Source organism: Hyla sarda, chromosome 1 (assembly GCF_029499605.1).
Source record: "Hyla sarda isolate aHylSar1 chromosome 1, aHylSar1.hap1, whole genome shotgun sequence".
NCBI lineage: Eukaryota > Metazoa > Chordata > Amphibia > Anura > Hylidae > Hyla > Hyla sarda.
Window position 1 is genome coordinate 121,442,891 of NC_079189.1, and position 26,994 is coordinate 121,469,884.

The window sequence follows — 26,994 nt, forward strand, 5'->3', positions numbered from 1 at the left end:
GAGAGTAGTGGATGCATGGAATAGCCTTCCTACAGAAGTGGTAGCTACGTAGTGCAAATACAGTAAGGGTACGTTCAGAGCGTAAAAAATATTTGGCCCATCTAGTCTGCCCAATATTTTCTAAATACTATGAATAGTCCCTGGCCCTATCTTATATGAAGGATAGCCTTATGCTTATCCCATGCTTAAACTCCTTTATGGTACATTCACACAAGTGGACCCACAGCGTATTTTACGCTGCAGATCTGCTGCTGAAGGACCCCTGCATGGTGGCTTTACATGTGCCTGTTCGAAGTGGAAATACGCCGCTATGAGCAGACAGACTTCTATGTGCGAGTTGCCGCGTATGCATGGTGTACTCGCACACATCGCGGCCGCTCCCCCTGTTCGATGAGCTAGGCCGAGAGCTGCTGTGATGTGCGAGTATATTGCGCATGCGTGCTGCAACTCGCACATCGCAGTATGTCAACTCTTAGCGGCATATTGTCGCTCCGAGCAGGAACATGTAATGCCACCATGCAGGGGTCCTTCAGTGGCGGATGTGCAGCGTAAAATACGCTGTGGGTCCACTTGTGTGAATGTACCATAAAGGAGTTTAAGCATGCATGGGATAAGCATAAGGCTATCCTTCATATAAGATAGGGCCAGGGACTATTCATAGTATTTAGAAAACATTGGGCAGACTAGATGGGCCAAATAGTTTTTATCTGCTGACACATTCTATGTGTCATTTTTACCGAAAAGTGCGGTGTAGAATTGGAAGCCATTGATGTCATTACAAAGTAAAATTGGCAAAAAACAAGCCCTCGTATGGGTCTGTAGGTGGAAAATTGAAAGTGTTATGATTTTTATAAGGTGAGGAGGAAAAAACGAAAAGAGCAAGAATAAAAAATAAATAAACTGTGGTCCTTAGGGAGTCCAGATTTATCAAAATGTCTGAGGCTGTTCTATAGACTGTCCAGTAGGGGTAGACAACCTTCGACACTGCAGATGTTACTACATCTCCTATGATGCCCTTACAGCCAAAATGCAGCCAAAGCATCGTAGTAGATGTAGTTAAAAACATCTGCAGTGCCAAAGAGTGCCTATTCATGGGTAAGATGCAGCTTCTGTTCTGTCTGGTGCACTTTGGTCAATAGCTCTATGCAATCTATGCCCCCTTCTCTAATTGAGGACTGTTTACTCCTGCTGTATAGGGCAAAATGTTAAGTGGCTCACCTCTCCAGCTTTTCGAGGGGCTCCAACATGAATTTCCTTATTTCATGATTTAACAATAAACAAGGACAAAAAATTTAAATATTTATTCTTGCACCTAGAAAAACAAGCAACCCCCAAAATTAACAGGAATACCCCCATACCCATTGTAAAATGCATCAGTATCTGTACAATTTCTACAGAAACATACAGTGTATCAAAAATCTGCATAAATCAAACTAAAACATGAAGAAAATGCATAGTGGTGTTATCATATAACGGAAAATGCATGGGAACAGGAGAACATTAAAATAAAGAAGGGGTTTGCAAACTGTACCGCTCTGGCTGTTCTAGCACACACAGTTTATCAGGGCATGCTGGCAATTGTAGTTTCACAAACCTAGGGCTATGGACTGCAGACCAATGTAATGCACAATTTACTTGGGGACTGTCTCAATATACACATTTAGTTCACAGATCACTTTAATTGCACACAATACCCAAGTTACATACAACTACTTGCACAATGTGTCTCTTACATCTAGCAAGAATGTATAGTGCAGTGGTCTTCAACCTGCGGACCTCCAGATGTTTCAAAACTACAACTCCCAGCATGCCCGGACAGCCGAAGGCTGTCCGGGCATGCTGGGAGTTGTAGTTTTGATACATCTGGAGGTCCGCAGGTTGAAGACCACTATAGTGCATGGTTTATGCAAACAATACAATGGAATTGGTAGCCACTGTAGAGGCTTTACCTACAAGCATTCTATGACACTGCCACTCTCTCCTGCTGAGCTCAACGGCCCAGATTTATCAATCTTTTTTCAGACAGACAGCAACAATCACAGTTCAGTTTTCATTTTTTCCTGTCTAATTGAACACATTTTCGTCTATGGTCCCTTATAGGCTCCAGATATGTTTTTCTGTTGGGGTAAAGTCGCACAGGATGGATTTTCTGTGAATTTGACACATGGATTAGTGCAGTTACAATCTGCGGTGGATTATATAGAACCAGGCAAGAATAAATTAGATTTTTTTTTATTTTTTTTTATAAAACTCATCCACATCAATTTGTGGTATGGAGTTAAAACACATTTTTTGCTGTGTCAATTTCAGTTGCAGATTTTCACCCCTTTTACTGTAATGGGAGAATTCCACTGTGTATTGGCATCAACATTTGCATAATATTCTGGTTCCACGTTTAGACATTCTGGGTGTTTTGCCAAGCTTCATCCTCAGGGATACATGTGGTAAACTCAGCTCTCATTTAGGGTGCGCGCTCACACGCTATTACTAGCAGCAGGTTGCCAGCTGCGAGTTACGCTACCATTGATTTAAATGGGTCCACAGACAGTCCGCAATAGTGTCAGATTTGCGGACTGTCCGCGGACCCATTCAAATGAATGGTAGCGTAACTCACAGCGGATTTCCTGCAGCGGGCAACCCGCTGCTAGTAATAGCGTGTGAACGCACCCTTAGGGGGATTTTCATAGTAAAGAACTACTGAACAATATACATATATTGGAGATCCGTATTAGATCGTGGTTATATGCACCATTTGAATGACACAGTTATTATTAAATTAACCCGCCACATAAATGTGCAATCTTAGTGGTAGCCATTATGTAAAACATTTGCCATCAGATAGGAAAGCAATGTTATCTCTCTGGTTGCAAAAGTCTTTTAACATCTTTGGTTTTTCTTGTTTGACAGAAGACAAAATAAGAATTTTATTGCTTTCGATCAGCTATGTAGATTGGGGTTAAGATAGTGGTCCCATGGACGCAATATGATTTAGCATGAGTATTCCCATGGTTCTTTCTAATCTGTTTTGTTTCAACCAACATGATGATACAACACTATTGTGGTTAGACTGTCAACAGTGAAAGTTTCATAACTTCAGTTCACTTCCAATAGTACCATCCAGAGTACACATGACGTGACTGCTATATTAAAGGGTGCCACAATGCATATTCTCTCTGTATACAGCTCCCATTCAGGTCATATGATCCTGGCACAAAGCAAGCACAGGTTTGTATGTTGGCTCAACACTAAAGGGAGCCTGTCAGGAGTTTCATGCTGCCAGAATGGCCGCCGGTCCTTGACTACTTTAATGCATCACTCTCTATACACACATAGGGAGACATGTGTCACTCACGGACAGCGGGGGGGGGGGCTGTCCCACTTGACTTCTTGCTCAGCTCCCGGTGGCTTTCTTAAACATCCAACTTTTTTTTAGAGTAAAAGTGCATTGGGATCATGCTCCCTATCGTTCAGGCAGCATGAAAATGCTGACATGTTCCCTTTAAGAGAATATTAATCCAAGTGGTATGTTCCACCTGAAGGTACACTTTTACATTTCATGATTACGTGTATACAGATTATGTGTATACATATCAAACAATTTGGCAATAGTGTTTTTAGTCATAGATTCTAAAAAACCTGTACATTTTGATAAGACGGTTTTAACAAATGTGTACAGTCAACAGAGAAAAAAAATTGGCTTCTAATGTGTTCAAAACCCTCAATAAATAAATAAATTACAAGCACAATACCTTGCCATGGATAGTTAACTATTACTTCTACTTAACGGGTACAGTCACACGTGCAGGATCTGTTTTTTGCAACTGATTTTGTCAACAGCAGAAAATATGCAGCAGTTCCTCTACGTGTAAATGCACCCGTTAGCTGAACTTATTAAATATTATATACAAAGCAACAATGTTAGATAGTACAGATGATACTGCCAGTCAGATGAGGACATTGGCACACAGTGGAGTATTGAATTGCATTGGCCATTTTCACTATATCTCTAGGCATCATAATGGTTTATTGTTACATGAAGACCACACATTCCAGTGGCCTCCAGTGGTCATACATGACAGTATAGCTACATGTATACGCCAACAGCTGCAATATCTCACTGAAAGTATTAGAACATGTGCAAACAGTATTAACTAGTTTGACTGATCTGAGCTACTATCATTTTAGATCATTAGACTGTCCTATTGTGATGACCCTGTCATTTGTGCTACAAAACATGATGTGACAAGGGACAAACCTTTCCTATATGCTGAATGAGTATACTGCTTGCCAATCATCACGTGTTCAGACAATGTCGCTGTATCATTGCATAACAAGCACATATGACAAAATGTGGAACAGGAACAATAACAACTGAGATAAAGGATAGGTACAAATACCTTCAGCAATACAATAATTGTAGTACAAAATATACCATTGGCCTGGAATTAAGGAAAAAAATATCAGCAAGAATGAAGTGACATTTACCATAAAATAAAAGAAATAAAAAATCACAGAACTAAACGTGTTTTATTGAAATCTCTTCCATGTTAAAAGGTATGGCTGTATATCATTGTGGAATAAGGTGCTGGAATCCAATTGGTACAAGCACACTTTCCGGTCCAACCCAACCTTTATGGACCTATCATAAACTAATCGTAGCGTTTGCTTTTGAAGAGTAGCTCATTGTATTAGTCCTTCATGTTACAGATTTAACGCCTCCATCAGTTATCAGCAGCTTTTTATTTTTAGGCAAAGTATACCTGTGTCTTCAAAATACATTAAGCAGCGTCCAATGCGTTCCCATCCCTGGAAACTTCAAAAAGGATGTGACCTCAATAGGAGAACCAGATACCAAATGAAAGGGGAAAAAGCCATACGGTGGCAGTTACTAACTTAGTAGGATTATTTGGACCTCCTAAGAAGAATGACACTCTCCACATATCATGTATGGACAATAACGATGGCTGATCCTGTGTCAGTCACTCCAATGTATTTACTTAAGAGACAGTTAAACCTGAGAGTAATTGAAGCCCATAACCTAAACCTTTCCAGTGTCATAAAACACCACAATGGGAATATATTGTGTCACTAACCATAAAATTGTGCCATTCTGGTTCTTGCACTATGTGGAGTATGAAGACACTTTTGGAGTGTGGGTAGTAGACTTAGCAAGGCTATAACATATTACCATTTTCATAAATCAAAAATATCAAACGTTGTACCTTTAGAGTATGTCAATGATAACTGTTTATAGGGGACCACATGTCTGACAAATCTCCCCTTAAAGGAACAGTATGGCCTTGTCATGTGGCTAGGGCACCCAGCCAGTAGAAGGTTCCCTTACACTCTATATGCATCCTTATATTCATCAAACATTCATCGATCACCCATTGGCTTCCATTGATAACACATGGTCATCATATAGAACTATACAAAGGAAATAAAGAGGCACTAAGATTTTTTTCAGATTTTCCCATTCAAAACAGCAGCACGGACAAAGGCCACCATTGCGAAAACAAATTGTGGCAGTGCTTTGGAAAAGAAAACGAAAAATCAAATGGAAATCTAGTTAATCACCGAGACACATAATTCAATTGATTTTCAAGTGTGTTTTAAAAACTACCTTCCAGCCCCTGAGAATAATCCCAAAAAATTATTGTCTTTAGCTTTGTTCCTACAAACAGAGCTAGAAGCACTTTTACGAACATTATCTTGAATCAAGATGATGTAAACGTGTAAAAAGTTTAAGGTAAAAGCAGTCTTGTAAACATTAACTGCAGGATGACCCCGTTGTAATCCTGTAGGTCTTCTTTCTCCTTCATTTCATCTTGAAGGGCGTTTGCTGCATAAAGTTCTTCATTGCAACACGTTCCAGGCTGTCTTCAGCCTCAAGTTCGTCTTTGCGTCTTGGTCTTCCACTTTACACACTAAGAATGTTGTTCATTTCCCACTTTTGTGATGATTTGCTGGAGTCACAGTCTGACAAGAACACTTTGTGAAGAACCTCAGAGCGATCCAAGCATTTTCCAGAAGGGATATGGGTAAATCTGTTCATATTCTAGGAGACAAAGATTTATTTCATTTTCAGTTCCAATATGAGGAGCAGGCAAATGTTTACATCAGATCATACATTATGTGGAGCTGGAATTAGGTGGTCTATTAGGAAAATCAGGGACAGGTACATGGGATGTGTGGGGGGCATTGCTGCAATTGCTTTTAGTGTCCCCACAGTAGCAATAGGTTTATTTATTATCAGGTAGAAATAGTGCTAATCGATAATGCATACTGATACATGAGGTGGGGAAAAGTGTTCATGTGATTGTAGATGTCCAGCCAACTTAAAGGGGTTATCCAGGAAAAAACTTATATATATATATATATATATCTCAACTGGCTCCAAAAAATTAAACAGATTTGCAAATTACTTCTATTAAAAATCTTAATCCTTTCAGTACTTATGAGCTTCTGAAGTTAAGGTTGTTCTTTTCTGTCTAAGTGCTCTCTGGTGACACATGTCTCGGGAACCGCCCAGTTTAGAAGCAAATCCCCATAGCAAACCTCTTCTAAACTGGGCGGTTCCCGAGACACGTGTCATCAGAGAGCACTTAGACAGAAAAGACCAACCTTAACTTCAGAAGCTCATAAGTACTGAAAGGATTAAGATTTTTTAATAGAAGTAATTTACAAATCTGTTTAACTTTCTGGAGCCAGTTGATATATGTAAAAAAAAGTTTTTCCCTGGAATACCCCTTTAAGGGTTTGGGACTCACAGACTATGACCTTAAACCCCTGATGATACCATACAGTACTAGCAGGTTTTTTGCTATATTTAACTCCTGTAGGTGCCAGATTCAATACCAGTAATACATAAGGAGGCAACTGATCCACATAAACTTTGATTAATCTACATAGAATTTTTTACACATGCATTTAATTAAACAATGCATGCAAGCATTCTGATCACCTAAAGTTAACTACACACTAATTTTATTCGTGACTTAATAAAATATGTTTTATAAAGGCTGTTAGTGAAGGACTAAGTCATCATGAGGGAGGGCTCTTATGCCCTTTAAAGGAATACTGCAGCTATAGACACTTATCCCCTATCTGCAGGGACTCCCGCAATCTCCTGTATGGAGACCGGCGCTGCTGGCTAATGCTCACTAAGAGGTCGACAGACATGCTCCCTCCATTCAGTTCTATGGGAGCACGAACGCTACATCTCTGCCTTTCCCATAGAGATACATGGAGGGGACGTGTCCTGCCATTAGGGGATAAGTTATATTAGGCTGCAGTTCTCCTTTAAGATAATGCATTTCATCTTACAGCATATTCTTTCCCAGGCTTATGTTTTCCCAATCATTGTTCTAAATATTTTTAAGACTCTGGGTTAGCTCTAGTAGAGGCCAAAATACATATACCAGGGTATTTTCCCTTGACAGGCTTTACTAACAGGACTGGATTAACTAGTCCTTTGGGACCACAGAACCTTGGCCAAATATTTAGGAAGGATAATAATAAACAGTAACAAAGCATTGTACCAATCAAGTCATTCACTTACCTTAAAATATTGCCATTCTTTGTATTCATTCAGATTACAATGTGTGATCATGACTGTTGTGCCGTCCTGCCCTTTAGTCAGACATTGGTCATACTGCATCAACTGGTTGGCTTCATTAATCCGGAAAAGCTAATAGGACAAAACAACATTTTAGTAATCAGGAGCTCTGTGAAAAGGGGGACATTCAGTATAAAACATAACTATATATTATATATATATATTTATTTTTTACATTATGCATATATATAAAAGATATACATTGACGTAGATACAGACAGTTTTAATCTTTACAGAGCAAAGTAAAGAGAAGGTATCAGTTGTACTTCACTTTTTTGGATTCTTGCAGATTCGCACTCTAGGAGAAGGAAGAAGGAATTTTTTGGCAACCGAGCTCAGTAATAATGGAGAAAGAAAATGTTACAGACCTCTAGACATATATTTAAAAAATGTAATTAAAAATGTTAGAAAAAGACTAGTTTTATGTAAAGACACAATAACATTTATTTAATAGAAAAACTGAAGAAAAGGACAGGCATCCTGCTCTCACCGCATAAGACCTGGTTATCTGGCTCCCATCTTGAGCTGCTCCTCCGGTAGGGACTTCAAGACAGCGTGGGGCGCTCAGAGCGCCCCACGCTGTCTTGAAGTCCCTACCGGAGGAGCAGCCCGAGATGGGAGCCGGATAACCAGGTCTTATGCGGTGAGAGCAGGACGCCTGTCCTTTTCTTCAGTTATTCTATTACTGACTACTGTTTGCATTGTCCTAGCACCGCCGTGTATGATTAGAGCTGGTTGCCTACCTGGAGTGAGTATATCCATCTCGTGGTTTTGTGGGCTAAAGGTATTGGTGCCACTGTTTGTGTTCTTTGGTTTGAACATTTATTTAATGTTTAGCCCAGATATATACACCCTAAAAGTATAGACTACCCCACATCAGAACTGTGGCTGATTTGCAACAGCTGGAATCCCCTACCTTTAGGACCACTGCACATACGCGCACCTTTAGCGCTGGAATACACGAGGGCGCCGCCTGTATCCACTCACCGCTGGTTTTCCATAACCTCTGCCCGCAACCACCTGTCTGTCGGCCGGATACAAGCCTGTGCCACTCCGGGCACCCAGTGTGACCACCACGTAGACAACATCACCAGGCCAACTGCCCAGCCGTGCCAGTCTGCAGGAGCGACGCTCGCCCATCACTGTGATACCATCTCCCGGAGTTTTCTGCCCAGCGGTGCTGTGAGTGGTGCAGAGCACCAAACTCTATCATAAACTCTGTTATTGGATACTTTCGGATACAGTTGCAATTGCACTTTACAGTGATACAACATCACAGGACTGTGGGTGGCTATATCGCTATTCAGCAACAATATCCTATTCAGCAACACTATATTCTTTTAATACATTCCACTATAAGTGCACTTTATCTTTGATATAGTCCATAGCAAGGGCGCTGCTTGGACACATTTTTGTATAATTGTAAATTTACTTTAATAAATGTTATTGTGTTTTTACATACAACTAGTCTTTTTCTAACATATTTCATTTAATTTTTAATATATATATATATATATATATATATATATAATGTCTAGCGGTCTGTAACATTTTCTTTCTCCATTTTTGCATAATTTGGCACAAAGGGCACGTGCAACACAAGCACCTCAATATATATATATATATATATATATATATATATATATATATATATATATATATATAGTGTGAGCCCCCTAATTCTTGTTCAGTAAAAACTCAACTTTCTAATGGAAACTGGATAGTACGCGCAATTGTTTTCTGCCATGTTTTATTCACAGTCAAGGGCAGGGTGAATTGTGGTCTGAAAAGTAACCTAGCAGGCCATATGAGACTCCATGCCTCAAATTGATATTGTGAGCTGGATATCACTAAAACCGTGCAGTAAACATCTTATTCTGTCAAATTACAATGCTTTCTACAGTAATGGCACATAATATAAGGTGAATTTAGTTAGCAGTACAGAAGATATAGTAAAAAACATAACAAGTCTTGATGGATGTTAAATGGGCACTGTCAGAATTAAAAACCTTTTACTGTACATGTTGTACATCTTGGAACAATGTTAACCTATCTAATATACGTCATAAGAAAATGTATCTCCTTTTTATAGAAATCGTGGCCAATAAAAAAGACCACTAGGGGTCCCCATACCATCCAGAATATAATTGTGCAAAGCTGCAGCATAATCTTTGTCCTAGCTGAAGCACAAGCATGGAGTGGAGGGGGTTACAGAGCCTGCAGTGATTGGATGAAAAGACCCAACACAGCAGACTCAGGGAGGAAGTGAATGCATGGTGAGTGATGGAAGGCTCAATACCTTCCTGGATACACCCTTTCCTGAGCAGTGGATGTCAAAATTATTGAGAAGCAGAAGCTATACCAGGGGTCTCAAACTGGTGGCCCTCCAGATGTTGCAAAACTTCAATTACCAGCATTCCCGACAGCCATTAGCTGCAGCAAATGGCTGTCTGGGCATGTCCAGGCATGCTGGGAGTTAAAGTTTTGCAACATCTGGAGGGCCGCCAGTTTGAGACCCTTGAGCTATACACATACAAAAGACATGTAAAGCATCCGAATGACCTAGTGAGTAACATATATAAGCATTATTTTTTTCTGAGATATAACTGGTGCACTTTAACTTACCTGGTTGCCACCCATTCTATGGCAGGGACCAAGTTCCACCAATCCTCCATTTGTATGACCCATGCTGTCAATGCAGTAGTTGGAATCTAAGCCTCTTATCTAAAAAGAAATAAATACAGATTTATCTATTATGAACTCTTTATGATCAATAATTTAGAGATTGAGGTTGTGAAAATAATATTTTAATGGTTTATTAGTTTCATACATTAGGGAAGTAAGTTAGTAGTACAATCGAATAGAACAATCTATTCTATATTGTCACCAAACATATTGATTAGAGATGAGCGAACTTACAGTAAATTCGATTCGTCACAAACTTCTCGGCTCGGCGGTTGCTGACTTTTCCTGCATAAATTAGTTCAGCTTTCAGGTGCTCCCGTGGGCTGGAAAAGGTGGATACAGTCCTAGGAGACTCTTTCCTAGGACTGTATCCACCTTTTCCAGCCCACCGGAGTACCGGAAAGATGAACTAATTTAGGCAGGAAAAGCCAGCAACCGCCGAGCTGAGAAGTTCGTGACGAATTGAATTTACTGTAAGTTCGCTCATCTCTAATATTGATAGATAAACAAGCATAGATTGCTGGAATATCAATTAATCAGACACCCAAACAAATGCCAGCAATACACAAAAATACCAAGAGAGAGAGAGGCCAGAATACAGGAGGCAGAGGCCAAATAATCATTGGAAATAGAGTGGCTATGGCTGCATGGAAATTTTAGACTATATACCAACAATATAGTACATATAATAATGTGAATCACAATGGTATAGACTACAAGAATGCATAGATAGAACCATAAGGATAACCCAATGTAGAGCCAGATGCCACCTGCACTTACCCCAACATACATTTCGCGCTACTGCGCTTCGTTTCGCACTACTACGCCCCCTGACGAAGCGCAGTAGCGCGAAACGTACGTTGGGGTAAGTGCAGGTGCCATCTGGCTCTACATTGGGTTATCCTTATGGTTCTATCTATGCATTTTTTGTAGTCTATACCATTGTGATTGACATTATTATATGTATTATATTGTTGGTATATAGTCTACCCTTTCCATGTAGCCATAGCCACTATTTGGCCTCTGCCTCCTGTATTCTCTCAGTCCTGTGCACCATGCTCTTGTATTCTGATTTTATTCATATTTGTATATCTACTCAATAACATTTTGCATTTCTTGGTATTTTTGTGTATTGCTGGCATTTGTTCGGGCGTCTAATGTATTCTATATGTCACAATACTCCAGTATATATTATTGTGTACTATATAAGAACACTACCTGTTCATTCATGACTATTACAGTAATGCAATTGCTGTTGTACCATGTGATTTATATTTCAGGGCAGTATATGATGTGCATGTCTATACACCAGTGGTCTTCAACCTACGGACCTCCAGATGTTGCAAAACTACAACTCCCAGCATGCCCGGACAGCCATCGGCTGTCCGGGCATGTTGGGAGTTGTAGTTTTGAAACATCTGGAGGTCCGCAGGTTGAAGACCACTGCTATACACCATGATCAATTAAGTGTATTGGGGTGTCCTGACTCCCACCTGATAGTAGATGTAGGGGGGGGGAAAAGGATCCGATATGCAGAATTCTGCATTCCTACGAAAAGGAGATTTTTTTTAACACTTACCGTAAAATCCCTTTCTCGAAGGATCCATTGGGGGACACAGACCGTGGGTGTATCTTGCTGTCTCTAGGAGGTGTGACACTATGGTAACAAAAAAAGTCAGCTCCTCCCAGCAGGATATACCCGCCTTCAGGCTCTGAGCTATTCAGTTTAAGTTCCAGAGCAATAGGAGGAGACCAATAGGGCAAAGAAAAACCCAAAACTGTCCGAGAACCAGAAGAAAAAACACAACTGAACATACCCTCGGACAGAGAACCAAAGGAAAAAAACCAAAAAGGGCGGGAAATGTGTCCCCCAACGGATTCTTCGAGAAAGAGATTTTACGGTAAGTGTTAATAAATCTCCTTTTCTCTATCGGCTCCATTGGGGGACACAGACCGTGGGACGTACCAAAGCCGTCCCTTGGGTGGGCAGATAAGTAGTCAGGCAGACGCCGATCCACTACCACCTGCAACACTCGAGAGAGTGTGCAAAGACGACCAGGTAGCCGCCCTGCAAAACTGCGAGGCCGAAGCTCTACTCTGGAGAGCCCAGGAAGCCCAACAGAACAAGTGGAATGAGCCACAACCCTGAAAGGAGGAATCTTCCCCTTGCAGCGATAGGCTTCTGCAATGGCGGACCGAATCCACCGAGAAATGGTGGCCTTGGAAGCAGGTTGTCCCTTGCGACGACCTTCCGTAAGGACGACAAAGGAATCACACTGACGAAACGAAGAAGTGATGGAGAGATAAGACCGAACAGCCCAAAACTACAACCAGCTTGTGTAGTAAACGCTCCTTAGGATGAGAAGGAGCCGGACAAAAGAACAGGAGGACAAAGTCCTCATTGAGATGAAAGACTGAGACCACCTTAGGCAAAAAGGAAGGAACTGGCAGGAAAACGACCAGGCCTGGTGGATCACCAGAAATGGAGAACGGCAGGAAAGAACTGACAGTTCAGACACCCTCAGGATGGAGGTGATGGCAACAAGAAACGCCACTTTCCAAGAAAGGAGGCGGAGAGACACCTCTCTAAGGGGCTCAAAGGGTTCACCCTGGAGGGCACTCAGAACCAAGTTCAAGTCCCAAGGGGGAGAAGGGGACCGATAAGGAGGAGCAGTGTGCGGCACTCCTTGCATGAAGGTCCAGACATGAGAAATAGAAACCAGGGACCGAAACCTGACCTGTAAGGGAACTGAGAGACAACCCCAGTTCCAACCCCGACTGCAAAAAAAAAAAAGGAGAGAAGGCGGGGAACCGAGAAGGTCACCGGGGAGAAGTCCTGAGCTTCACACCAACAAAAATAAAAACCACCAAGTACGGTGGGAAATTTGTGCGGAGGAGGGCTTACGAGCCTAGAGCATGGTGTGAATGACCTGGGAAGAGAACCCGCAGGCCCTCAAACCCGCGGTCTCAACCGCCACGCCAACCAATGCAGCGACTGTAAATTGGGGTGGCAAGAGGACCCTGAGAGAGTAGGACCGGGCGGAGCAGAAGGCGCAGAGGAGCGTCGTCCAGGAGCCTGACTACGTCGGCGTACCACGACATTTGGGGCCAATCTGGAGCTACCAGAAAGGCGAGGACGTCCTCTGCCTTGAGCTTCCTCAGCACCCTAGGAAGGAGCGGAAGAGGAGGGAACAGATAAGGTAGGGCGAACCCCGCCCAAGGAATCACTAGGGCATCCACGTCCAGAGCCTGAGGGTCCCGGAACTTGAACACAAACAGAAGGATCTTCCGATTGAGCCGGAACGCAAAGAGGTCCACATCCGGAAACCCCAGAGGTCGCAGAGCTGCGCGAAGACCTCCGGATGAAGAGACCACTTGCCGGGGTCGGGTGAGGACCGACTGAGGAAGTCCGCTTCCCAGTTGAACACTCCCGGTGTGTCGATTATGTACGCCATGTGTGTTGTGGCGTTGTCTGACTGAATGCGGACAGGACGAGACTGAAGACGGGACTCCCAATAAAGAAGACAAAGAAGAATCGCCCGTAATTCCAATATGTTTATCGGAAAAAAGGGTCTCCAGGAGAGACCAGAGTCCCTGGACCGTCCAATCCCTGAACATGCCGCCCCAGCCCGACAGGCTGGCAAGCGTTGTAACAACCTGCCAGAGAAGGGGAAGAAATGACCGCCCTTGGAGAAGAAGGGGAGCGGAGCCACCAGTGCAAAGACTGACGGACCCTGCGAGGGAGAACAATCTGACGATTGAGGGACAGAGGAGACCTGTTCCATCGAGAGAGAATCGCCAGTTGAATGGGGCGGTAATGAAACTGGGCAAAGGGTACGGCCTCCATAGTTGCCACCACCCGACCCAGGACGTCCATACTGTGCAGATGGAGACTGACACCTGGGTCCGAAGGGAGCGGACCCCCGACCAGAGCGCCAGACGTTTGTCCGATGGAAGACAAATGCGGGCAGAGGCCGCCGAATCGAAGTCCCATGAAGGTTAGAGACTGGGTAGGACAGAAGACTGACTTGTCCCAGTTGACCATCCACCCGAGCGAGTCAGAGAGTGGAGAGTGACGTCCAGATTCTCCAGAGTCTGGGCTCTGGTCGGAGCCTTGATGAGAGGGTGGTCCAGATAGGATATCAATGAGATTCCCCTCGACCAAACAGGCCCAACACTGGTGCAAGGATCTTTGTAAGGACCCGAGGAGCCGTGGCCAAAACAAAGGTGAGGGCACGAATTGAAAGTGCCCCTCCGGAACCGCAAGCAGAGGTACAGATGATGGCCCGAAAATATTGGCACATGGAGGTAGGCATCCTTGATGTCCACCGATGAAGGTAACTCCCCTTGTTACAGGGACGCCACCACCGAACGGAGAGATTCCATTCTGAAGTGGTGGAAGAGAAGGTGACGGTTGGATTGGTCGCACAGAACCGTCCATCTTGGGGACCAAAAAAAACTGAATAGAAACCCCGAAAACGTTCCCCTGTAGGAACGGGGATGATAACCCCCTGGAGAAGCAGAGACTGGAGAGCCGCTCGAAATTGGTTCGCCAGAGGAGGAGACCGGGGGGCCCAGGATCGAAAAAACGCGATCCCTCATAAGGGAGGCGAATTCGATCCAGTAACCGTTGGACACCACATCCCTGACCCCAGAGTCCTGAATGTGTGAAGTCCAGATGTCTCGGAAAACAAGAAACGACCTCCCACCCGAAAGAAAACGCGGGTGGGGGCCTCACTTCAGCAGAAGTGGGCTTGCGGTTGCCCGATTTGGGCGCAAAACGGCCGGACCGGTTGGAGTCCGACTTCCAAGCCGGGCGTGCCCGCCACGAGGGAGCCTTCTTGTCCCGTGAGGGCGCCTGCCCGGACCCTTAGCTAGAACCAGAGGTCCGAAATGACTGAAAGGAAAAAGGACTTCCATTGGGAAGAAGGGCAAGCCTTATTTTGAGGTAAGAAGGAACTGTTACCTCTCGATGCCACGGAGATAATCTCATCGAGGCGGTCGGCAAAAAGATGGCCACCCGTAAAGGGAAGCTCAGTGAGAGACTTTTTGGAAGCGGCATCCGCATTCCAAGCTTTAAGCCACATAAAGCGGCGGAGAGCCGCTAGGTGACCCACAGCAAAGGCAGAACAACGGGCTGACTACGTAGAGGCTGGGCACAGAAAGTCCCCAGCTTTAGAGCATTGGAGAGCCAGAGCAGATAGATCCTCTGGGGGGGGGGGGGATCCCGCTAAGATATCCTGATGGAGCTTTTGGCACCACTCCAATAGGGCCTTGGACACCCATGTCGAGGCGAAGATGGGAAGAAGAGAAGAGCCAGCTGCTTCAGAAGCAAACCTTGCTAAGGATTCTACCTTCTTGTCCGTGGGATCCTTGAAGGCAGCGGCAACTGCCAGAGGCAGTGTAGTCGCCATAGAGATCCAGGAGATTGGTGGATCCACTGAGGGAGGGGAAACCACTTTAGCGACAAGGTCCTTGACAAATGGATAAAGTTCTTGGATTGTCTTGATTCCCGGGAACCTCTTGTCTGGACCTTTGAGGTGCTGGCTTAGCACGATGAAAGGATACTTCTGGATAGACATCCGAAGATCCTGGGTCCTCTAGGTGAAGGGTGTCTCTTATGGCTTGCACCAATGAGTTCACCTTTGCAATTGAGTCCGAGCGGTCCTCTGAGTCAGATGCCGGCTCGGAAGCCTCGTCCACCAGTTCACCAGGGGAAGTGAATGAGTAGAGGCAGTCCTGGAGGGCGAATCCGAGAACGTCCTTTGGAGGAGCGACGTTCGTGCCCAGATGACAGGGGGGGCGGGACCCACGAGGGGAACGCCCAGGTCTATCTGAAAACTCAATTGAAGAGTCAGACGAGGCACCCCTAGTACACTTGTAAGAGCGTGAAGCATGAACAAGGAGCGGGCCCTCTCAGAGGTCCCGCGCAGGGAAGATCCCTTCAGGGCGGACACCCCTACCCAGGAGGCCTCAGCCACCGAACGGGAGACTTAGGTCAAGTCAGCCATATACTGGGTCAGGGAGAAACCCAGGGTGGTGGAGCGGCTGAACCCACCGGGACCGAAAGGGCATCAGGCGGTACCAGGGGGTTTGGGGGAGCAGTGGAGAAGGCAGGGCAAGTGGGCTCAGCAGAGCCAGACATCTTGGTATTACAGTGCTTACAAAAATAATAAGTCACTGATGTTCCAGGTTTCTGACTAGAGGGAGGAACTGCTCTGGGAGCGGACATAATGGTGGAAAAAGGGATAGAGAGAGGGACTAGCCTTCTCACCCTGGTCTGTGTCCCTTGTCAGCTGCAGGGAGAACTCACTCCGTGCAGCTAAGTAGACTAAAAAAGACCAGCCAATAGAAAGGGAGGGGCGTTCCCGAAGTAAGGCACCCAGTAACAGGCCCCAACATTGTGAAAATTGCCCACGGCGCTGATTGGGGGCTGCTTCGCACCCCTGGAAGCTCCCAGCACTGTGGGCGTAGCTAAGACCAGCCGATAAGGACTGTAATGGCGCGCGCTCCTTGTCCCAAGCGCCATGTCCAGTCCGCATAGCGCTCGGGGGGATAGAGCGGGCGGCCTAAAAGCCAGCCGACGAAAGTGAAAGTAAGCCGGCGCAGAAGCGCCCGCCACAAAGCGGCGCCGTGGCTGTAAGCCGCGGATAAGGCGCTGACGTAAAGCGAAAGTAAGCCGGCGCTGGAAGCGCCCGGCCCGAACAGCGCCGCGGCAGACAGCCACATATAAGGTGCTGAAGTAGTTGCACCAAGCACACACACACACATTATAAAATAAAGTGCCCCCAGAAGTAAAGAGCCCTGTAATATATGCCCCCTTAGGTGCCACTGCTCCCCCAATAAAAAGATGCAGCCCCTGTAAAATGCAGCCCCATAAAACTGAGGGTGGGCCAAAAACAGGGGGTCTCCAGAGATTGCGAGTCCGTACCTATGGAGAAAAAAAGGGGGGAAAGTACTTACCTCAGTCAGAAAAACTTACCTAATGGAGTCTTCAGTGAAGTCTTCAGCCAGCGTATGGTCCCTGCATCACGCCTAGCTGCTATGCGCGAGCGAGGTGAGCAGAGACATAGTGGGACCCGGACCCATGAGGTACCACCCAGGCGCTGACCGAGGGGGGGGTTAACAGCGCATATACGCAATGTCTGTGCCCCCTCAATCGCAATGGGGAAACAGTGAACCGCAGTTCCTGAGTCCCCACCTGAAAACGGAAAAGAAAGGGAATAAAAAAACTAACACGTCCCTATACTAGGAAAATAAAAAACAGAAGACCTGGACTGGAGAATCCAGCCCATGTCCACCTCCTTCAGACACTAAGCTTAAACTGAATAGCTCAGAGCCTGAAGGCGGATATATCCTGCTGGGAGGAGCTGACTTTTTTTGTTACCATAGTGTCACACCTCCTAGAGACAGCAGCATACACCCACGGTCTGTGTCCCCCAATGGAGCCGATAGAGAAAGAGTCAATGTTGATGTGTTTGGCAAAAAATGACTCTCCCCTCTGAGAACCCATGCACGTCTGACTCTTACAGGGGTTGTGCGCTGCCCTGCAGTTCGGAGCTCCGCTCACAGCGTCCGGAAGTTCATTACTCCAAACGCTGTGTGCGGGCTTCCGTGTTCGCGGCCGGCGGGCGTGACGTCACGCCCGGCCCCTTCGTGACGTCTCGCCCGCCCCCTCGTGACGTCACGCCCGCCCCCTCTACCAAAGTCTATGGAAAGGGGGCGCGACAGCGGTCGCGCCCCCTTCCCATAGACTTTCGTTGAGGGGGCGGGTGAGACGTCACGAGGGGGCGGGCGAGACGTCACGAAGTGGCCAGGCGTGACGTCACGGAGCGGCCGGCCGCAAACACGGAAGCCCGCACACAGCGTTCGGAGTAATGGACTTACGGACGCTGTGAGCGGAGCTCCGAACTGCAGGGCAGCGCACAACCCCTTTAAGGGAAGTTGAAAAAAAAAATAGCTACTGGCTAAGGAAAGTATAGCTGACAGCTACTGAGGGTGTGTAGACACTTTTAGTGCAATCCAGAGATATTAATATGCCACAATAAAGAGGATAAGGCCATATAGTGGCATTTACTGTAGGTTTATTTGTATCTCAAGAAACATAAAAGGCAGCTTTAATCAACTGATGGAATATCAGGAAATTTAGGAGGAATACCCCCTGAGCAATAAACCTGAGATTTGTGCTCATAAATAATCATATCTTTATTCACATAGCACCAGCATATTCTGCAGCGATTACAATTCAGAAATCTTTTTAGTCATCACAAAAAATGTTCTTGAAGATGTTATATGCTAATCTCTTCATAGTGAAGTCTTGTGAATAATATATTCCACTAGAGGTCAGAGCAAGAAAAGCCTCTCGCAACAAAGATTTCAGCAAAGTGAACTTCCAGGGTTTGTGCGTCTCAAGTCCACAGGAATCAATCAATAGGTAAAAACCACAGCTAATGGAAATCCGGGACTGAACCCAAATAATGGATGTGTGGAACACAACACTGGCTGTAGAAAAGGGGTAAACACCAACTGGTCAATTACTTTCATGTACAACGGAGAATGGGAGAAAATATTTACATTGAAGTGATGCAGATAAAATCTAGAGCACAAGATAAAACAGACCATGTGCAGGAAAAAAGATCAATATTTTAGGAGATGTTGGTTTAAACACATTTCTTTATAGTCTGATAATTCAGCACAGAACTGCAATTTAACTGGAAAAGCAGTGGCTATTGAATATGAAAAATGTGTGATTCATTGGTGAGGTAAGGGCTCATTGACACTAGGGGTGTGAATCGGCAAGAATTTGGCGGTAAGATACGTATCGCGATACACATGTGACGATACGATATATCCCGATTCTGTTTACGGGACGATATATCACGATATAGCCCGATTCTGTCTCAAAAACAATGTCTTTTACACTTTTATTAAAACTTTATTTTATTTTTTATACACTTAATTAGACTTTTAGGAGGAATCATTAGATTCCTCAGACAGATGAATAGAGTTCTATTGAACTCCATTGATCTGCGATCCATTGATAGAGCTTAGTCAAGCCAGGCTCTATCAATGACAGAGCCATGGGACGGCAGGGAAGCAGAGGTAAGCCCTCCGGCTACCTCCACAGTGGATCTCCTGCCCGCGATCGCGCTGCGGGGGGGGCGATCCACCCCACTAGCCCACCAGGGAGCATTCACAGATTCCTTTAGACGCCGCTGTCAGCATTGACAGCGGCGATCTAAAGGGTTAATAGCCGCATGCTGGCTATTAGCGGCGGCCCCGGCTACTGATAACAGCTGGGGGCTGCAGAGTATGGAGCGGGAAAGAGTCCGGAGCCCGCTCCATACAGACTGCTGAGCACCGCATGCTGGATATTAGCGGCGGTGATGCATCAGCGGCCCACGGCTACTGAAATCAGCCGGGGGCCGCAGAGTACGGAGCAGGCAGGAGTCGGGAGTCCGCTCCATACACCCAGAGCGCCGCCGCGCTTGTCAGGTCCGGCCCTGCTTGCATGAGCCGGAAAAATTCACCTGCCCGGAATTGCATGTCACGGCGTCAGGAGATACAAATTCCACATCCCTAAAAGGATCAATTCAAAAATATTTTGGATCGATTCAATTGCGATTTGGATCGCCAAATGAAAAATCGTGATAATCACACAAATCTATTTTTTTCTTACATCCCTAATTGACACAGACTTTATGATATTGCAGTAAGCTTTATGACTCCTGAGAATGGCGCCCCACACTGCTGCACACCCTCTAGAGGGGGAGATCAAAACCTGTGCAAAGGAAAATTTGCCCATAGCAACCAATCAGATCGCTTCTTTCATTTTGCAGAGGAATTGTTAAAAATGAAAGAAGTGATCTGATTGGTTGCTATGGGCAACTGTTTCTCTGGACAGGTTTTGATAAAGCTCCCCTTCTGTGTGTAAATATCCTTCCCCAGAAGTAATACTTCAAGGAGAGTATACCTCTATTACTACCCGGTTAGTTTTCTATGACATTGGACAGTAGGAAAAACCTTGGTATGTTTATGTTTGGAACTTAAGGAATATGAAGGTACAGCAGAGGCTTTGTGCTACTTTATAGTTGCCCTATTATTACAGCCCATAAAATTTAAAACCAAAATATGACAATATTCTGAGCTCTATCAGGTTGGTACTGTATGGGTACATGTTTACAGCCAATTTGGATGGATTGTCTTAGGGTTAAGAAATTAAGCTCATTGCCTAAAATATTAGGGAAAAGGAATTAACAGTACTTATATTTTAAATCCCATATAACATCATATGGGTGCTCAGGAAGTAGGGGATTCCAAGAGATTTACCAGGTTATTTCATTTTTATAATGTATCCTGCAGCTAGTAAACTCTTGGACAACCCCTTTAAATTTTGGATACATTTTTTATAGTCAAGTTTAAAAAATGTTTTTTTATTTTTTTATATGCAATTCTATCATTCACAGGAGTGTACTGAAATACAATGGCCCAGATTTATCAATCTGTGTGAGAGAAAAATAGAGTGATTTTCCCATAGCAACCAATTCACTTTCACTTTGCTGTGGAATAATCACTCTACTTGTCTCACACAGTCTGATAAATCTGGGCCTATATGTACACACATATGTAACACATACAGAGTTAAGCGCCTTACGTGTGCCGAGTCCATTTTGTGCCCTCACAGTGTTATTTCCTCCATACCAGTGGCGTAGCTATAGAGGTAGCAGTCGCACCTGGGCCTTGGTGCCTAAGGGGGCCCCAGAGCACATCTGCCCCATTAGAGACCAGTAATATAATTGGCATATGGGGCCCTGTTGCAGGTTTTGCATCAGGCCCTAGAAGCTACAACTCTGCTCCATAGGCTACATAAAAATACAGCTCACATACTGATATAATACAAATGCTCTCATCTGTAGGGTTTTCCTCAGCTCAAATCCACCACATTTTCTGTGGAAACCTTAGTAAATATATATATATATTTTTTAAAGAAAAATATCGGGCCCACGCCCCTTTCCCCGATGACCACGCCCCTTTTTGGATTCTCGCAGTAAAATAGAAATTTGGTCTGTTTTTTTTTTTCAATTCTGGTGCAAATCTTGTGCACAGCCCGATAAAACAGGTCGGGTTTACAATAGTAAATCAGGGCCAATATATGTGAATAAGAAATCCAGGCAGGTGGAACAACTTCTGACCGCAGCTTAAAATAGGTGCAGGAAATAGTTGTCCTGTTAATACTATTGAATTGGAAGTTCTCCTAATATATGAAGGTAGTTTAAAGGGGTACTCCGGTGGAAAAAAAAAATTTAAACAACTGATTCCAGAGAGTTAAACAGATTTGTAAATTACTTTTATTTAAAACTCTTAATCCCTCCAGTACTTATCAGCTGCTGTATGCTCCACAGGAATTTATTTTCTGTCTGACCACAGTGCTCTCTGCTGATACATCTGTCCATGTCAGGAACTGTCCAGAGCAGGAGCAAATCCCCATAGCAATCCTATCCTGCTCTGGACAGTTCCTGGCACGGACAGAGGTGTCAGCAGAGAGCACTTAAACCAGAAAAAACAAACAGTACTGTGATACATATTTGCTGGAAGTTTGAACTATGCACCTGCTACTCTTTCAGTAAGCTAATATTTTACTGCTGCTTACTCACCTCTCCCCAATCCACGTTTTTAGGTGGTAGTGGGTAATGTGCAGGGATATCATAAGCTATTTCTTCCATGAACCATTTAAAGCTTTTGCAGTTGTGGTCCTCTCTGAACTTTTTCAGCTCACTTATGTCTCCAAAGGCCAGAGCTTTTGTTTCAGGACGACTGGCGTAGAAATAGTCTTTGTATTCATCCCACCAAACTTCCACAACTCTAACATAGTTCTAAAAGATGAAGTACATAATTTTAAAGTTAGAAATAGGCAGTGATATTAGGAAAATATATTTTAACTTTAAAATGAGAAAAAAAAAAACATATTAAAAGGTATGTTCACACATATGCAGATTTGATGCGCAGGATTTGATGCACAGGATTTTCTGCTGCAGATTTCAATGTAAACTAAATCACTGAGCACAGCTTCTAATCTGCAGTTACAAATCCTGCGCATCAAATCTGCGCAGGATTCTGTACGTGTGAACTTCCCCTAAATAGGCATATTGTGCAGTCCTCCATATTTTTGGCAAACTGAAGCTTCTTTAAAATAGCTACTTGGTCATCACACTAACCATTTTTAGGTAAATGTGAACAGTGGTTGTCAAGATGGATTTTCATAAGGGCAAGGTTATAGATGTCGGAGGAAATGAATATTGGCCATGTTGGATTTCTAACATGCCCAATTCTTAGCTCCTAAACGACATCAGACATAAATGTATGTCCTGGTGCCCTGGTACTAAACGCACCAGGATATACATTTACATCCTGTACATGATGCAAGCACTGGACCGATTCTCACATCATGCACGGCAGGTCCCGGCTGCTATCAGCAGCCATGGAACCGCCGGTAATGGCGGTCATCAGCGATCAGGCTGATGTCCGCCATTAACCCCTCAGATGCTGTGACCAATACAGATCACAGCATCTGCGGCAATGCGGTCGTTAAAATGGATGATTGGATTGCCCGTGGCGCTGCCACAGGGATCAGATCGTCCAGTGTGGTGGCCGGGGGTCCCTTTACCTGCTCTGGCCGTCTTCTCCCAGGGTCTTCGCCTCTGGTCTGACTTCGAGCAGACCAGAGAAGAAGATTGCTGATAATACTGATCAGTGCTTTGCCTGTGCATAGCTCTGTTCAGTATCTGCTATCTATTGATTTCCATAAATAGTCTCCTATAAGGACATAAAAAGTGTAAAAAATAAAATAAAGAAAAAGCCCCTCCCCAATAAAAATGTAAATGTCCCAGTAAAAAAAAAAAAAAAAAAGAAACCAATATTTGGTATAACCGTGTGCGTAAACGTCCGAACTATCAAAATATAATGTTAATGGTAGACGGCGTAAACATAAAAATAAAAAAAGGCCAAAATTGATGCTTTTTTGTCACATCACATTCCCCAAAAAAATAAAAATTAATAAAAAGTGATTTAAAAAGTTACATATACGCAAATGTGGTAACGATAAAAAGTACAGATCACTGTGCAAAAAATGAATCCTCGAATGAGCTCCGTATACGGAAAAATTACAATGTTACAGGTTGTCAAAAAAGAGTGATTTTAAACATACCATTTTTGTTAAAGTTTGAGATGTTTTTAAAGCAGTATAATAATAGAAAAGTATGTAACCTTAGGTATTATTTTAATCGTATTGACCCACAGAAGAGAGAAAACAGGTCATTTTTACTGTAAAGTGTACAATATGAAAACAAAACCTTCCAAAACTAGCAAAATTGCGGTTTTCTTTTCAATTTCCCCACATAAATAATATTTTTTTTGGTTGAGCCATACATTTTATCGTAAAATGAGTGATGTCATTACAAAGGTCAACTGGTCATGCAAAAAACAAGCCTTCATATAGGTCTGTGGATGAAAATATAAAAGAGTTATGATTTTTAGAAAGTGAGGAGAAAAAATTAAATTGGCTGTGTCCTTAAGGCCAAAATGGGCTGTGTCCTTAAGGGGTTAAAGGTTAGGGTCATTAAAATAAACTGACATGTTGTCCAGACATTTCAAAATTGCCAGGGGCCTCAATCCCTAGACCTGCTGCGATCATGAGTAATAGCGGGGTGAAGTGATTGCTTCACTCCCTGGCTAGCAATCAAATTTGACTCTAACTGCTTTAGTCGTAGGAGTGAAAGAGTGGAATCTGGCTGCCGGAGTGAGGAGCACTATTCCGCACTTTAGCCAGTTTTAAATCACAATCGTAGTGGGTCTCAGGACCCGATGCAATCTAAACTTTTTGAAATGTTTGGACAACATTTAGAAACATTATCTTAATGACACTACCGCTTTAAAGTGTACCTGTTGCTTTAAAAACTTTTTACATAGCTGATATTTTGCATCCCCCTCTTTTCCTGTCCCTTTCTACCTTGTTGTGATCCCTTGGTCATGTTGTTATATAATTTACTTGTTTTACGATGATGCCTGGACAACTGTACCATGTCCTGGCTATTACTGTCCTGTTTACTTGTTGAAGTATTTTCAATAAATTTCTCATTTTGACATTAAAAACTTTTGACATGTCCTAGAGACATGGTCTGGGGATCTAAAACTACATAAGGGATTAAGAGAAAAATATTCTACACATACTACTACGCCCATCATCCCCTACAGTTGCAGAACGGTATGAGAGATCTCCTACTATCCAGCCAGCTCCAGCATGCCCCCTATGTAAATAACAGCCCCTCACAGTATTGTAATAAAGGGTATGCCCATCAGACGGATTCACTGAAAGTTATATAGGTGGAAAAAACTTTGTATCTCGGGAATAAAAACACCCCTAGACTCAGGGCACCCTAAGCTTTCAGGGGAAATTTTTAAAAATCATAATGCCTGGGAGAACATTTTACTGCCGAGTAACGCCTCATACATCCATAAAGAAAAACAAAAAGAATACCATGAATCTAAGAGTATAGGCTACACCAGAAGTGTTTTATGTATTTCATACTTTGCCAGTGTAAGCAAGAGTCTATACAATTACCTATGAGAAATCCTCTCTGGAATGACAAGTTGTGGCAGGATAACTACCTCTGGCTCTTTCTTTCATAAGAAATAAATGTGGATTAAAAGGGATGTCCAATTATCTTGCCATAACCTGCCATGTTTCTCAAAACTATCTTTACTGTGCTGAATTATAAGAGGGAGCTACACAGACCTGTAAATATCAGAATATGCTATTCAGTCCTTCACAAATCCCCCAATAGTAATTGCTGAATCTATAATATGTATATTATACATACCGTATATACTCGAGTATAAGCCGACCCGAATATAAGCCGAGGCCCCTAATTTTACCCCAAAAACCCAGGAAAAGTTATTGACTCGACTATAAGCCTAGGGTGGGAAATACATCATCCCCCCCATGTTATCATCCAGACCCCCGTCATCATCCAGACCCCCGTCATCATCCCCCCCCCCTTCATCATCACCGCCTGTCAATTCCTTCATCAGTGGTCTTCAACCTGCGGACTTCCAGATGTTGCAAAACTACGACTCCCAGCATGCCCGGAGAGCCATCGGCTGTCCGGGCATGCTGGGTGTTGTAGTTTTGAAACATCTGGAGGTCCGCCGGTTGAAGACCACTGCGGCCTTCGTCATCACCCAGACCCCCCTTTTGTTTTGTACTCACCTCCCCTGGAGTAGTGACGTTGCCTTGACGACGACGCACAGGGACGCAAATCCCTGTGCGTCGTCGTCAAGGTAACGTCACTACTGCGGGGCCGAAGCGCGGAGAAGAGGTCCCCCCGGTGAAAATGGACAGCCCGCAACGACTAACCATCCCCACCGGACGGTCCCCGCAGCATAGATGGCCCGGACCAGCTCACCCTAACGTTCCGCCGAGGGGAGATGAGTACAAAACAAAAGGGGGGGGGCTGGATGATGACGAAGGCCGCAGTGGTCTTCCATCTGCGGACCTCCAGAGGTTTCAAAACTACAACACCCAGCCGATGGCTGTCCGTGCATGCTGGGAGTTGTAGTTTTGCAACATCTAACATCTGGAGGTCTGCAGGTTGAAGACCACTGATTAAGGTATTGACACTCGAGTATAAGCCGAGGGGGGCGTTTTTAGCACGAAAAATCATGCTGAAAAACTCGGCTTATACTCAAGTATATACGGTACTGCTATATCTTAGGAAAGCTGTGGTCACACTGTCCCTGCACTGGTTTTGTCGGGGAAATGTAATATTACATGCCAGTCATCATGGATGGCTGACCATGTAATACAAGCCTGGGCTGGGACAACTCTTTGTGAGAGTCTGATTTCATTAGACTAGAACAAAATGTCTGAGCAGAGAAAACCAATTAAGAGGCGGCGGCTCCTCTGATCAGAATACAGAGCGAGAGCCGCATACATTCTATTAGCATTTATTCTGGGCTGTCTTCCATGAGGCCATCTAGTAACTTTTATACACTGTATACCTTTTCTATTGTATCCAGTAACCTAGAATATTTGCTAAACAAACACTCATCAAATCCTATTAATGTTAGAGAAGAATTGCACAATATTTCCATTTTTAGTTTGAGATAAAATATTATTCCTTCTTTAGAGATGGATGCAAAGCTAACATTCTGTTACCCAAAATACTTAGACAAAATGTACCTTCAGTGTTGGTGATGATCCCACATAAACTGGGGGTGGGTTTCCTTGCCACCCATGCAGACGATAGATGTGTCCTACACGTGAACAAGGTGTAAATAATAACTTTCCTCCACACTGCCAGATCTAAAAAGAAAGGGAGAAAAATGGAAAATGTAAGATATTATACTGTCTAAGGATATAAAATCACTATAATATATAACATTAGTGGAGCCAATATCATAATTTGAACCACCATACATAAATAATCAATATATTTTATCTGTACTGTCACATTCACTCATGAGCTCACATTCATCAAAAGCTGTGTCATTTTAGCCAAGTTATATCTAGTCTAATTTATTGATTTATTTTGCAACAGATTTATGACTGCTTTTACCTCCTTTGATAAATTGTTCAAAATATACATTATCTCGCACATCACACTGCCAGGGTCTGTGAGGAAAAGAGATGCAAG

At 43.8% G+C, this 26,994-nt stretch overlaps 1 protein-coding gene and 1 long non-coding RNA gene across 9 annotated transcripts in view; one reads left to right on the plus strand and one right to left on the minus strand.

Moving 5' to 3' along the window:
• Positions 1-1,304: 1,304 nt before the first annotated feature.
• The window catches only part of GALNT7 (polypeptide N-acetylgalactosaminyltransferase 7), a 199,236-nt gene continuing 173,546 nt past the window's right edge, over positions 1,305-26,994 (minus strand). For 7 of the 8 annotated variants that reach the window (XM_056560797.1, XM_056560814.1, XM_056560792.1 and 4 more), the window contains 5 exons: positions 26,541-26,663; positions 21,958-22,176; positions 10,244-10,342; positions 7,562-7,690; positions 1,863-6,058 (listed from right to left, as the gene is read on the minus strand). In XM_056560797.1, coding sequence (XP_056416772.1) covers positions 5,921-6,058; positions 7,562-7,690; positions 10,244-10,342; positions 21,958-22,176; positions 26,541-26,663 — 708 coding nt within the window. In that variant the 3' untranslated portion in view covers positions 1,863-5,920. Of the gene's footprint in view, positions 1,777-1,862; positions 6,059-7,561; positions 7,691-10,243; positions 10,343-21,957; positions 22,177-26,540; positions 26,664-26,994 lie in introns of those variants that run through there. The other variant, XR_008889368.1, reaches the window with a different exon arrangement.
• LOC130358042 (uncharacterized) overlaps positions 10,094-26,994 on the plus strand; it is a 29,173-nt gene continuing 12,272 nt past the window's right edge. The window contains exon 1 of the long non-coding RNA XR_008889381.1: positions 10,094-10,183. This is a non-coding gene — a long non-coding RNA (uncharacterized LOC130358042). The remainder of the gene's footprint in view (positions 10,184-26,994) is intronic.